General features: G+C 37.6%; 1 protein-coding gene across 20 annotated transcripts in view; it reads left to right on the top strand.

The window, feature by feature from the left end:
* Positions 1-14932, top strand: part of ACSL4 (acyl-CoA synthetase long chain family member 4) — an 87827-nt gene that overhangs the window by 43815 nt on the left and 29080 nt on the right. For 11 of the 20 annotated variants that reach the window (XM_078362125.1, XM_078362133.1, XM_078362130.1 and 8 more), the window contains 6 exons: positions 5279-5809; positions 6048-6225; positions 7579-7688; positions 7815-7953; positions 10816-10966; positions 11124-11247. In XM_078362125.1, coding sequence (XP_078218251.1) covers positions 5459-5809; positions 6048-6225; positions 7579-7688; positions 7815-7953; positions 10816-10966; positions 11124-11247 — 1053 coding nt within the window. In that variant the 5' untranslated portion in view covers positions 5279-5458. The remainder of the gene's footprint in view (positions 1-5278; positions 5810-6047; positions 6226-7578; positions 7689-7814; positions 7954-10815; positions 10967-11123; positions 11248-14932) is intronic. The other 9 variants (XM_035289502.3, XM_078362138.1, XM_035289503.3 and 6 more) reach the window with 2 other exon arrangements.

Genomic DNA, 14932 nt, shown 5'->3' with positions numbered 1-14932 from the left:
GGTATTTAACTGACCTCTAAGTGGATCTGTTGAGGAAACAGATACATAAATCTAGCATTTAAGGCAGATTTCCAGGCTTGAGGGAGAAATTTGGAAGTCATCATGACATATATATATATGTATTATATATATAGTATTTAAAATTGTGAGGTTCAAGGACCAAGCCTCATATTGTTTGCAGGTCAGGAATATGAGGAAGAAGCAGAAAAAAAAAAGACTGAAAAGGAATAGCCAGGAAAGTAGGAAGAAAACCCGAAGAGTAAAGAAGTTTAAAGCAGAAGCTGTGTTAAAGACTGCCAGTGGGTTAAGGAAGAGAACTGAGCTTTAATTGACCTTTGGATCTAGTAGCATGGAAGTCACTGGAGACCCTGATGAGGAGCACAAGTTTATAGAGTGGTAGGAGACATAAGCCTGATGGTAGTGGGTTCAAGAGAAAATAGGGAGAGAAGTGAGAGACAAGAGCTGTAGACACATCTTTCAAGCAGTGCCAAAGAGATGGAAAATAAATGGGCTATAGCTGAAAAGAAGGTACAAGGGAGGGAATGTTTTCTAAGATGAAAGAAATAACAGCTGGTCATGATGCTGAAGGAAATAGTTCAGAAGAGCAGGGGAAATTAATGAGGCAGGACAGAGAGGGAGGAATTGGTAGAGTAGCACTTCTGTGTCCTTGTAAAGACAGGTTGTAATGCACAAGTGAAGCTGTTGGCCTCAGCTAGGAACATCAACAGTTCATCCATGGTCACAGGAGAGAAAACAGTATGTGTCCACAGATGTGATTAGGTGGGTAGATGTAGTGGTGAGAGTTGGTGGATATTCTCTTTGGATTATTGCTGTTTTCTCTGCAAAAGAGTCAGGTCAGCTACTGAGAATGAGGCTGGATGAGGAATGTTGGTGGTCTGAAGAGAGTAAAGTATGAAATCCGGAAGAGTGGGCCAGTGAGTGAACTAGTGCAGTGTGGTCTCTCTGCATGATGGAGAGCCCATTTGTGGTAGCAATCATAAATTTAAAGTGAGACATTCAGCACAGGTGTGTGTTTCTCACAGCAAATTCAGCTGCATAGGTACAGGTACAGATTAGGTGGAGAATTGGATAGGATAGAACTAGGCTGAGGCTGAGTTGATTAAGTACAGCCTAATGAGAGCATGGCAAGAGAGATGAGTGCATTTGTCAGGGACTGAGTATGATTGCCTATGGAATTTAAGAGGAGCTAGACAAAGGTTTCTCCCAGCAGCACTATAAAGTAGGTCATACAAGCAGTATTCCTGTTTTACAGATGAAACCATTAATAAAGAGCTTTTTTAAAAATTATACTTTAAGTTCTGGGGTATATGTGCAGAGTGTGCAGGTTTGTTACATAGGCATACACGTGCCATGGTGGTTTGCTTCACCCATCAACCCATCATCTACATTAGGTATTTCTCCTAATGCTGTCCTTCCCTTGGCCCCCCAACTCCCCGACATGCCCCTGTGTGTGATGTTCCCCTCTCTGTGTTCATGTGTTCTCACTCTCACTTATGACTGAGAACATGTGGTATTTGGTTTTCTGTTCCTGTGTTAGTTTGCTGAGAATGATGGTTTCTAGCTTCATCCATGTCCCTGCAAAGGACATAAACTCATTCCTTTTTATGGCTGCATAAAACCATGTTTTAAACACAGATCTGTGAGCCTAGAAATTTTTTGTTGTTTCTCTTATGAGACATTATATTCTGCCTAATGATGGGTATGATGATGCTCAGCATCATACCCTTACAACCAACTCTTTTTTTTAAGTGAAATGGAATGTTCAAATCTTTTTTGAAATGAAATCAATAGGCTGAGTATAACCCCTTGAAAACCTCCTTGACAAGGAAGTATTATAGTTTAAGATGATAGGCAAAACTGGGCAGAGGCTGGCTAGTGTACTTGAAAGAGCACTGGGTACTCAATTTGTGCTCTGCCATTCATTTGCTTCTCTATAAGATGAGGGATCATTCAATATCAGTGGTTCAAATATTCAGCTGAACTAGAAGTTCCAAGGAGTCCTTCAGGGGCTGTTATAGCTTCCCCTACTAGAGCAGCTCTGCTTTTTGCTTTCATCTACACTTGTGTTTTTATATCCATGTAAGATTTTATTCAAATGGATGACCCATTACCCCCTCACTACCTGCAGAAAGAATTTGAAAACCTCTAGACTGAGTGATCTTTCTGGTTTCTTTCCACCTGAATGTTCTTTGAGCCTTGCCTACTTTTGTGTGTATGTGTGTGTGTGTGTGTCTGTGTCTATAGTCTGTACTAGGCACCATGAGGATTACATAGAAAGCATTTATCTTTCTCTAAGACTTAAGGCAAATATGTATAAAAGAGTAAATGTATATAACATGAATAGCTAAAACACATACAGTGCAGTCTAAATCCAACTAAAGTATAAACTCTTCAAAAGCTATTTTCTGTTCTTTATATATTTTCAGCCTTAAGTCTGTAGATTTCTCAATTGAGGGTAGGGTGGTACTCACCCCTTAGGGTAATTTTATAAATGTGAAGACATGCTTTCATGTCTGCTAATATTGTCTCTGAGAATGTATGCATTGAAACAAGTATTTTTTGTTATTTTAAATTAGTTTATCATACTTTTTTATTACCAGTAAGAAATTATTTTTTAAAATGGTGTGTTGGTAGATTATGACTATCCTTGATGTTTATGAAAAGGTATCACAAAATATTTGTCATAAGAAAGACATGTTGGGTTTGATATGGTTGAGAACTCCTGGTCTGTGTTCTATACTAAGGTACCCAGAATTTTGGAAGTGAAGGTAATATAATCATGTATCAGATTGAGTGGTAGCTTTGCTAATGATGTAAGAAATTAGAAAAAGTGAAGATTGTTCTGGACTTGAGTAGTCATGAAATTTTCAATGGGAGGACAGGATTGTTAGAGGGGATCTTACATATTGAGGACCAGTACTGTGATAAACACTTGACACGACACACCTTATCTTGAAGAAATGAATGAGCAGACTTGTCTAAGAGACTGAGAAAGTACTTTCCAGTAGGGTAAATCATAGAATTTAAACTTGGAAAGGCCCTAAGAGATCATCCAAGCCAAATATTCTTATTCCATGGTTATTGCCTTTTGAAGTTAATGGATGGATTTAAAGGAACTTGTGAGTTTCTTGAAATTGTATCATTAAGCATGTCTTTCTGAGGGGAATTGGGTTTCTAGTTCTCATTCTCACAAAGGCCCGTCATTTCTACGAGGTTAAGGCCTACTGATCTAGTGTGCTCCCAGACTCAGGCAGATGGTTGCTCAAGGTTACACAGCCAGTTAGGGGCAGAGATGAGGATTGACACCCAGTGATTTCTAGTTTCTTGCTCATTTCAGTGCACTCAGCTAAATGACATAAATAAAGGTAGAAGCAGGATTAAGCTACTATTTTATAGTAGATGATATAAAAACAATCAACTAGCTTGGGGTCAATTGAATTAAGTCTGTTAGTCTTTCTACAAAAGTTGCAGAAGGATGGGCTTCAGTTTGTCTTTTCAAAGTTGACTAACACATTGATTTTTATTGTTGAAATATGCTCCTGCTCGCCAAAATAGCTTTCTCAGTGGAAGGCAAAATCCTTGAAAAATACTACTATTCTTGGGCTGGGTGCGGTGGCCCCTGCCTGTAATCCCAGCACTTCGGGAGGCCATGGAGGGCAGATTGCTTGAGCCCAGGAATTTGAGAACAGCCTGAGCAACATAGTGAAAGCCCATCTCTACAAAAAGCAAAAAAAACCTAGCCAGGCGTGGTGATGCACATCTGTGTTCCTAGCTACTCCAGAGGCATCCTACTCCAGTAGGATCTCTTGAGCCTGGGAGGCAGAGGTTGCAGTGAGCTGAGATCATGCCACTGCACTCTAGCCTGGGTGACAAAGTGAGGTCTTGTCTCAAAAAAAAAAAATTACTATTCTTGAGACTGTTTCTTTGGTTTCTTTCCAATGACACTGCTTTTCTAACCTGCAGCAGCCCCCAGCTTTCTGCGAAATCCAATCAAAATTACCTTGCCTGATTTGTCAGATCTTGTAACTACCTTAGTGTATTTAGTCAGTGTATACCCTATGCCGCAGTCAGACTAGTGTCCTTACTATTCTCCCAAAGTCCTTTCATTCACACCTTTGTATCTGTTTTCAATATGGTCTCTGAGCCTGGAATGCCTTCCATTCCTCTTTCATTTCTAGATGTCAAACATTAAGGTCCAGCTTAAATCTAATCTCCACAAAGCCCCTCCTAGTTACTCTTGGCCATTTTGCACTTCCTCTGAACTCCTTTTGCATTTATTGTTTATACTACTGCTTATACTGTATGTGATAGTTGTGTATTAGTTATGTATTACCACAAGGCTTTTCAGTAGAATTACTTTAGTGGTCATCTTGGGAATTGGGATTCTGGGAATTCTGGGGCGGGACTCGGACATCCCCAAACCCTGTTTCGGCCAGAGCAACTCCACTTTTAGTATTATATATGGGCAGTTTGCAGTAGTGTTTATTAGAAGAGATGGTTTAGTTGTACCCCCATCCCCAGTCACCCAAACAGTTTAAAAAACACTGGATCTATCTTCTGTGATAATTGACTCATAAGTGTTAACTTGTAATGGGCAAGGACCAGGAATTAATACTACTTCAGACTTGTGTTACCACTCCTAGGCAACTAGTGCAGTTTTGAGCACAAAGTGGACATGTAGGAAATGACTTTACAATTGTATTGCTCCCATATGGAGAATAGGAGATAGTAAATAGCATTAATTCAGAAATTTACTTAATGCAGAACTCAGAATAATGTTTCTGGGTTGATCTTCGAGAAATAAATCTAAGTTGGTAGTTTCTGCCCCACTCCCCTCCCTTTGGATGTATGCCTAACCCTATTTAAAGATGTCTAGTTTACATACACGTTTAAGAGAAATCTCATTCTTGGCATACCCTATTCTTCCAAAGTTTTGCCAAACTTAAATATCATATTCATGTATTTGTATAAGCATTAAGGCTGTTATTCTACTTATAGAATGATATGCAGAGTACCAGTACACCTAGAAACCTAGAAAAAATTAAATTCAGGAGTTGGTGTGCTCAAAGACATTTATGTCAATAATGATTATAAATGCCAGCCTTTCAGACCAGTTATTTCAGTTTTCTGTAATTAATTGTGTAAGCTAATAAAGACCTGAGTATTTAAATCAATTGTGCTATCAACTTGTTAATACTCTTTTGTTTTTGTTTTTGTTTTTCCTGCTCTCTGCTTGGTTCATTGTCATCACCTGCAGGTGTACTTTATTGTCGGCTTCCAAAGATTACTAACTTTTATCTGTATCACTAAGATTGAACTACCTTGGCTCTACTGCTATTCTTACTGCTGCTTCCGTTATTGCCTTCTTCAGCAAAATAAGGCTTTCAAAAGCCAAAGAATAACAAGAAATAAGCACCATTTTAGAAGCCTTTCCACTATGAAACTTAAGCTAAATGTGCTCACCATTATTTTGCTGCCTGTCCACTTGTTAATAACAATATACAGTGCCCTTATATTTATTCCATGGTATTTTCTTACCAATGCCAAGAAGAAAAACGCTATGGCAAAGAGAATAAAAGCTAAGCCCACTTCAGACAAACCCGGAAGTCCATATCGCTCTGTCACACACTTCGACTCACTAGCTGTAATAGACATCCCTGGAGCAGATACTCTGGATAAATTGTTTGACCATGCCGTATCCAAGTTTGGGAAGAAGGACAGCCTTGGGACCAGGGAAATCCTAAGTGAAGAAAATGAAATGCAGCCAAATGGAAAAGTTTTTAAGAAGGTAAAGTGTTTTAGTGCTTTTCATTTATTTTTTTAAAGATGAAGACACATTTGTTTTATCATAAATTGAGTGTGTTTTAAATATGCTGGCATTCTATTATAGTGATGTGTAAAACTACTCAGAAGCTGCTCATAGTTTCTGTGTGTTCACTTAAGAGCATTTTTGGAGTTTTATGCTTTGTTTAATTTAAATTGCTTGTTTGAATATACTAATATTAGAGAATGTATCACTTTGACAGTTAATTCTTGGGAATTATAAATGGATGAACTATCTCGAAGTGAACCTCAGAGTGAACAACTTTGGTAGTGGACTCACTGCACTGGGACTAAAACCAAAGAACACGATTGCCATCTTCTGTGAGACCAGGGCCGAATGGATGATTGCAGCACAGACCTGCTTTAAGTACAACTTTCCTCGTAAGTGCCTCGTGTTTTTGCAGGAGGGAGAGAAGGATCTTTGCTTGCATGTGAAAATTGTTTTGAGATGCTTATGATTTCAAAGTACATGTTGGTTAGCCATTTTACACACAAATTATGTCCATAATACAGTATGTAATATTGTGGCTAAAAGATATCGAATAACTTCTGTTAAATATGGTAACTTCTAAGAGCTAATATGGGAATTGGCATCTTTAAGGGATGTGATTTAGACTTTTATTTTCCAACTGGAAATGAATTGTACCTAAAAGAGTTGGAGTTTGGGGGTATTTTTTGGAGGTGATACGCCAAGAGTAATGATTAGAAGAACTAAAAAAAATTCTTAGGATAATTCAAATTCATTCTTCACTTTGAGATCCCTTATTTGACTTATTCCATTTTACATGTGCAATATGCATGTGACAGCTGGAATTGGCATTAGATATGTTAGAAAGTAAAATTGAGTATATTTCTAACACTCAAGCATTTGTTGTTGTCACTACTTAAGAAATAAACAATGCATTGTCCCATAGTAAGTACTCTGTTGTTTGTTGAATGAAATATAACATTGTAGGGTGTGATTGAAGAGTCCGAATTTCAAACAAAAAAAACAGATAATATGAAAATGACCCCCTGTGTACCCATCACCCAATTTCAACGATCAACAGCTTGTGAAAAGTGGCTAATTTTAACCATGTTGTTGTTTCTGGTTGCCAGTCTAGAGCTGAATTTCCAATTCTTTCTAAGTTTAGAAAATGTCCTTTGATTCTAATTGATCTTGGTTTAAGTTTATGTTTAATTTTTGGTGGCTCCTAAGGAGTAGATCTCCTTGATTCCTCTAATTAAAGTATGGAGGTCACCAATCACATTGGACATTGGACTCACTAAAGCGGCTTCTTAGAAGGAGTAAGAACATTATTTGTGGCTGATCTTCTGACTTAAGATCCTTAAGATTTTCAAGGACTTATCTATTCTTTGGAGGCTATGGCCAATGAAAGTGTGTATCACGAAGAAGCCGTAGCTGGGCCAGTCTAACCTGAATTGAGTTCAGCCAGTACCTATTGGCCTCGAGCATTTTGACTGACAGATTTTTGATCAGCTGTGGCAATGCCAGTATTTCTGGGTTTCTTCAGGTTTAGGAAGTAAGAGTTCTGGGAATTTGTAAGGAAAACTTTGTGGTACCAGGGAGTTTGAGGCAAGGTTGAAGGGTAGTAATAGAGACTATGAAATCAAATTAAATTATACAATGTCTTGGTATCTCTAAGTGTACCTATTGTTAAAGACTGACTTAAATAATATCTCTTTCTAATAGATGTTTATTACTTAAAATTTGTGTTTATTTTTATTATGTAGTTGTGACTTTATATGCCACACTTGGCAAAGAAGCAGTAGTTCATGGGCTAAATGAATCTGAGGCTTCCTATCTGATTACTAGTGTCGAACTTCTGGAAAGTAAACTTAAGGTAAATATGAAATTTTCTTTTAATTCATAGTTGCATTGTCTGGCAGGACAAGAAAATGTTCAATAAGTGAATTTTTGTTGCCGGCTCCAATTAAATAGCTGTTTTGTTTTTCTTTCTGTTCAACAGACTGCATTGTTAGATATCAATTGTGTTAAGCATATCATTTATGTGGACAATAAGAATATCAATAAAGCAGAGTACCCTGAAGGATTTGAGATTCACAGCATGCAATCAGTAGAAGAGTTGGGATCCAACCCAGAAAACTGTAAGTAAAGCAGTAAAAATAATTTAATTTACCTATTCCAAGTTCGTTATTTCAGTAGGTTAAGGAAACCAGTGACATGAATAAATCCACGAAAGTTCTTTGACTGAAAAAAAAAAAAGTTTAAAAATGTTTAAAAACTATCGAGACCATATATGACTAACATTTTCTCTCCCTTTCTCCTCAAAAAAAGTAACTTAGTAAATTTCACTAAATAGTTGAGATGTAATCAGTGGTTCAGACTTTATGGCAATTGCTGTCAAATGATTTTTTTTCTTTTTTTTTTTGATATGGAGTGTCACTCTGTCACCTAGGCTGGGGTGCAGTGGCGCCATCTCAGCTCACTGCAACCTCTACCTCCTGGGTTCAAACAATTCTCCTGCCTCAGCCTCCTGAGTAGCTGGGATTACAGGCACCCACCACCACGCCGGCTAATTTTTGTATTTTTAGTAGAGATGGGGTTTCACCATATTGGTCAGGTTGGTCTCGAACTTCTGACCTCTGGCGCTCCGTCTGCCTCAGCCTCACAAAGTTCTAGGATTACAGACGTGAGCCACCGCTCCTGGCCTGATTCTTCATTTTTTAAAAATAACCCACTATAACCTTCCAATTTGGGCCTCATAAAAGAATAATGAATTAGGCCTTCCATTCAGTAAACTTTCTGAAAAAAATGCTTGATGCTAGTTATCTTAATGATGTTTTGGAGGATGCAAAACTGTTCAGCAAGATTAATGCTTGGAATTATTTTACCACTGAGGCAGTGTTTGGTATTTCATTTGAAACAACTGTACCTTGTAGTAAAATGTCAGCTGACCATCAGGGCATAGAGTTGAAGAAATTAATACTCCATTTGAAGAGTTTCCTTATCATGGTTAATGAGATGGTAATACCATACTACAATGAGGAGATGATTCATTTTTGCAGAAGAAAATGTTGGTCGAAATTCTACTCAGCTTCTGATTATTTTACTATTAGATAATGAACACATGTTTATAATAACAGGAATAGAATATAGCTTTCTGCCATGTGTTCAGAATGGCAGAGAGTCTGAGATTTTACCCTGCTTGCAGGTAAACAGATATGCCTGTAGAACTTCATGGGACCATAGAATTTTGGGTCAGAGATGAGGGACACTTTTACTCACAATATCAGTATTCAGAAGTAACATATCAGTATTTGTGTCATAGGAGAGGAACTCTGAGCTTAAAGGGCCTGAATATCTTATTTTTTTGTACTGGAAAGTAGGCATGCCTGCTGTTTGCTCTGTAGGGAGACACCGTCTCTGTGAAACATCCATGTAAAAATAGTCTGGAACAAAGTCAGTGTCTCTGCTTGCAAGATGTGCAGAACACGAGACCCATGGAGAATTGTTTCTCTATTCCAGGTTGACTCTGTAAGATTGGGGTAAATTTGACTGGGAAGTCCTGCTTGGTAGGGATCAGTTGCCAGTTCTGCTGATTCACCAAAGGGTGTTGGCACCAAACTAAGGGGTCAACAGTCTTCATAATTTTGTGTGAGCAATGTTGTAATAGGCCATATATCCCAGTTAGTTCTATTCATCTCTGCAGTAGATAGGATACATATGTTTTTGTGGTATATAGTTATTATGATGCCACTTTTTGCGTATTTATTTAAAAGTGGGCAGAAGCAAAGTATCACATGTGCTTAGATTAAGATGAATTTAACTTAGCTACTGCTGTTGCTTTGGTTAATCATCAGAGGAAATATACAGTCCTTATTTGCTTGGTTTATAAACTATGACTATATCTTTAAAAAGCCTTAAAATTAGCCAGTTTAAATATAACTTTATCTTTGTTTCAGTGGTATAGCTCAGTGTTTTAAAAAATTATTTTAACTGGTATATAATTTTTGTAAAGATTTTTAAATCTGATAATCCTGTTAAACTTGTATTTAATTCTGATATATCTGTGGCTTCTTAGCCATTTTGGTATATTCTTGGAAGGAAAAGTAGTTACTAGGTTAGCACTATACATTGTCTTGAAAGTGGAAGCTCCAGGGTGCTGTTTAAAACTTAGCATCTTTGAGTTTAACATCGGAGTCACCTTTAAAGATCAAATCCAATGGTTTTCAATCAGAGGCATGATATGAAAATCACTTGTGGAGCTTTTGTTCTATCCCAGACATACTGAATCTGAATTTTCAGAAAGGGGGTTCAGAAATAGTATTTTGTTTACGTTCTGCAGGTGATTCTGATACCCACTAGTGGTTAATAACCACAATCTGTTCAGCTGTCTTATTTTAAAGATGAGAAACTGAGGCCTAAGAAGTTTGTACACAATACTGTATCCTCCTGATTCTCCAAAGTCCTAGAAATCTTTCCACAATATTGCTCTGTATACAGTACTATGGAGGGGCAATGCACAGACAGGGATTAGGTTAAACATCCAGAAAATGGGTCAAATTGAGTCCAAAATTCTCACTGTAACCGGAATTTGATAAACATTTTTGTCTTCTAGCCCAGGCTGAAGCACAGTGGTACGAGCATAGCTTACCACAGCTTCAACCTTTTGGGATCACCCAATCCTTCTGCCTCAGCCTCTTGCATAGCAAGGGCTACAGGTGCATGCCACTGTATCCAGCTAATATTTTTAGTTTTTGTAGAGAGTCTTACTGTATTGACCAAGCTGGAATTGAAATCTGGGGCTCAAGTGATCCTCTCACCTTGGCCTCTCAAAGTACTAGGATTACAGGCATAAGCCATCTCACCCAGCTTGTTTTGATGATTTAAAGCAAATACTGTCTATTGATAGTTTATCATTATGGAAAATCTAAATTTCCTATTATTGTTTAGTAATTGAACTTTTGAACTGACATAAATGTGGTATTTTTCATTCATTCATTTAGTGAGCATTCCTCCAAGTAGACCAACACCTTCAGACATGGCCATTGTTATGTATACTAGTGGTTCTACTGGTCGACCTAAGGGAGTGATGATGCATCATAGTAATTTGATAGCTGGAATGACGGGCCAATGTGAAAGAATACCTGGACTGGGGTAAGATAATTCTTTAACTTTCCTCTTAGAAATCAGAGTTCATGTTCAGCATTCTCTAAACTCAATCTATAATAAAATGATAAAATTTGTTATTGGTATTTATAACTTCAAATGCCTTTTCAAGCATGGTTAAAATATTTCTCTTATTTTGTTTTAGACCGAAGGACACATATATTGGCTACTTGCCTTTGGCTCATGTGCTAGAGTTGACAGCAGAGATATCTTGCTTTACCTATGGCTGCAGGATTGGATATTCTTCTCCACTTACACTCTCTGACCAGGTGACAAACTTTTCAGTATATTGGCATAATCATATGATGCTACATAGTTTGGCTGAGAACACATTACTAGGACATGAGATATTTTAATTCAGCTTAAACATTTTCCTTGACATCAAAATAGCTTCTGTGAACAATGGGTAGCTATAATAAATTACCCTGTAGATTTGTTAGCATTGCTTTAGCTGTATATTTTTAAATTATTTCCTTTTCTTTTCTTTTCTTTTTTTGAGATGGAATCTTGCTCTGTTGCCCAGGCTGAAGTGCAATGGCGTGATCTTGGCTCACTGCAACCTCTGTCTCCCCGGTTCAAGTGATTCTCCTACCTCAGCCTCCCGAGTAGCTGGGATTACAGGAACTCGTCCCTATGCTCAGCTATTTTTTGTATTATTAGTAGAGACGGGGTTTCACCATGTTGGCCAGGCTTGTCTCAAACTCCTGACCTCAGGTGATTCGCCTACCTCAGCATCCCAAAGTGCTGGGATTACAGGCGTGAGCCACTGCACCCAGCCTTAAAATTATTTCAAAATGAAAAATTACTTTTATCTTTCTCTACTAGATTTTTACTTTTGAAAGCTACGATAGAGAATATAAATACAATGAGCCTTTTTGACACACTAACCATGAGCGTTGGTGGGGTTTTTGGAAAGAGATATGATAGGATTTTGGCTCAGTTTTCCTGATATTTTTCTAGAGCAGTGCTGTCTGATACAGTAGTCACTAGGCAGATATTTAAATGAAAATTAAGTAGAATTAAATTGAAAAAAAGTTTTTTATTTGCTTTGGCCATATTTCAAGCTCTCAGTAGATACATGTGACTAACAGCTACCATATTAAGCAGCAAAGATAAAGAATATTTTCATCATCACAGAAAGTTCTGTTGGTCAGCACTGAGGCAACTCCAAAGGTAGTCTCAGCTTACCGTACTAAGTCAGGATTCTTCCTACTCCCTGTGGTTCGTAGCAGAAAGCCCAACAATGTGTAGGGTTAACTCATGTATATTATGCCCATTTGAAATTACACACCTAATACCTATTGGCGACAGTTCTGGTTTTGTTTGTTTTTAAATTTCTTCTTTGGAATAGTTACTGTAGAAAAGCTTCAAACAGGCATGGGGGAAAAAAGAGCTACTAAAGAAGCTGTGGGGTTCCAGATGCTGAAAGATAAAGCGAGTATAGATAGAAATGACTTGTCAATATGTGGCTCTGCTCCTCCAACACTGGGGACCTGGCTGTTATTTTTCAGACCCCCACCAGGCAATGCTGCCTTTTGTTTGAGAGTCTCCATAGAGCGTGCAGTTGGTAAGATGTGTCCTTGGTGCTCACAGTTAGAAATCGTAATACTTTATTTGTAGAAATACCATTTTAGGGAGAGGTTAGGTAGGTTGTATACTATTGAGACAAAGAGTTAGTTTTGTTTTTGGACTTGAGATTCCAATCATCTTTTTTTTTTTTGATGTGTGACTTGAAGTGCACAAATATTAAGTGTACTGCTTGATTAGACTTAATAAGCATATACACATATAGACCTCTGTGATCATCACCATCTAGATTAGGAAAGCAAAAAATATTTTCAGCACTCTTGAATGTCCCTTGTGTCCCCTCCTTGTCATTACCACATTGGATTCTCTTGGAAAGAAGAATCCAGCTCAGCACAGTGGCTCACACCTGTAATTTCAGCACTTTGGGAGGCTAAGGTGGGTGGATCACAAGGTCAGGAGTTCGAGACCAGCCTGGCCAATATAGTGAAACCCTGTCTTTACTAAAAATACAAAAAAATTAGCCAGGCATGGTAGCGGGTGCCTGTAGTCCCAGCTACCACTGAGGCAGGAGAATTGTTTGAACCAGGAAAGCAGAGGTTCTAGTGAGCCGAGATCGTGCCACTACACTCCAGCCTGGGTGACAGAGTGAGACTTCGTCTCAAAAAAAAAAAGGAAGAAAAAGAAAAAAAGAAAAGAAAGAAGAATCCAGTCTCCTTTTAACATGGCTTTTTCTGCGAGAAAAAGTTCTGTTCCAAACAACTTCTAACTTTGTACTTTAAGAAACACAATCTCTTTGTACGACACGGTGCTGCTGTATTTGATTATACCACTCAGCTATAAGTTCACACTTAAGATCTGCTATAATAGTAATGAGGTGAATAAATACACTATCCAACCGATAAACAGAACTTGATCTAGTAAAATCCAAGTAGACTTATCAATAAGACTGAGGCCTAAACTCTAAAAAAATTAGTAAAATCTGTGATGAATATGTTTTACTGTCATGCATTTTTCTTGTGATCAGAGACATTATCAAAATGTAGAAAACATTTCAGTAAACTTTGAGTATATATATTTTTTCCCTTTGTGAACTTCAGAAGCTGTGACTAGCCACTCTTTTCTTTTTCACTGCCTTTCTGAGAACAATAGCCTCAGTGTGGAAAGGAGGGACAGTTGGAGTCTGTTGCTGGTCTGACTTAATTCTTGCTGTCTCTTAGGCCAAGCTAGTACATTAGAAGCCTGTTCAATAAAATTCACACCTACTTTTAAAATGCACTTTACTATAAAGACTCTCAGTCTTACTAGGAATCTAAAACCCAGGAATTTCCTTCACATAGGAAATCAGAAGAACGCAGGAGACTAGAAGGACCTCATTTGAAGCCAACTGTCATAACCAGGATTACTATGATCACAAGAAGACAGAATAACTGATAAAATTACTAAAAGTAAAACAAACAAACAAACAAATAAGGGCTTCTTATGGCTTCTGCTATCCTGAAATTGCTCTCTGTAGCAAAAACTGGTCAATAGCATGCAGAGGGTAACTCTGACCTGAAGAACATGAGAGCCCATTTTGTCTCTGCAGAGCAGCCCTCCTGTGTATGCTGTACATGGTTTGTGTGTAGGTTTCCACTTGCAAATTTGCATATACTTGCACATACATAAAATGAGTTATTTTATCTCCTTTATCCAGATTAAATAAAAGTAGGAGAAAGGCAACTTAATTCTATCAGGAGAACTCTCCTCTCCATGGCCTAGCTGGTAGTTGTATGGATCACACTGCTTAACAGCTGGTTTTCTTTTTCCCTGTATTAGCAAGGGCTAACATATTATAAACACCTAAACTTGCAGGCTAATGAACTGTGTTACGGCAGATTTTTATTTTTATCTTGCTTTTTCAGTGGGTTACTTTATTGACTTTTCTACCAATTTTTCTAACGTTTGAAATCCCAAATATTATTTATGTGTATAAGAAAGAAAGATAAAAAGGGAATATGTGCGCATTTATGTATATATATGCGTAGCCCTACTTTGTCCCTGGCAGTGTCCTCGGTATCTTATCAACCAGAATATTACCAAATTAGGGTTTCACTACGTTAATTGATGTTCATAGTGGTGTCTTTAAGATGTGGCTTTGCCTATTGGTTGATCAAAGAAAGTTAAAATCACCTTCAATTTTGTTTTAGTGTTATGTCTGTCTTAATCAAGTTTTTTTTTGCAAATGTAGTAGTAGTCTGTGCTATATTTGAAAATATGTTGTTAATAAAATGTTTAATTCATCAAAATATTCCATTCTCTTGTTATCCTGCATCAAGATTTCTCCTCTAAGGAAGGTGAAATGTGCTAGAAGAAGTTATCTGTAGCACTAAAGTACTTACACTTGAAATTTGTAGGTTGTGATAGTTGTTAACAGATAATCACAGAGCA

This window comes from Callithrix jacchus, chromosome X, assembly GCF_049354715.1.
Source record: "Callithrix jacchus isolate 240 chromosome X, calJac240_pri, whole genome shotgun sequence".
NCBI lineage: Eukaryota > Metazoa > Chordata > Mammalia > Primates > Cebidae > Callithrix > Callithrix jacchus.
This window is presented reverse-complemented; position numbering and strand designations above follow the sequence as displayed.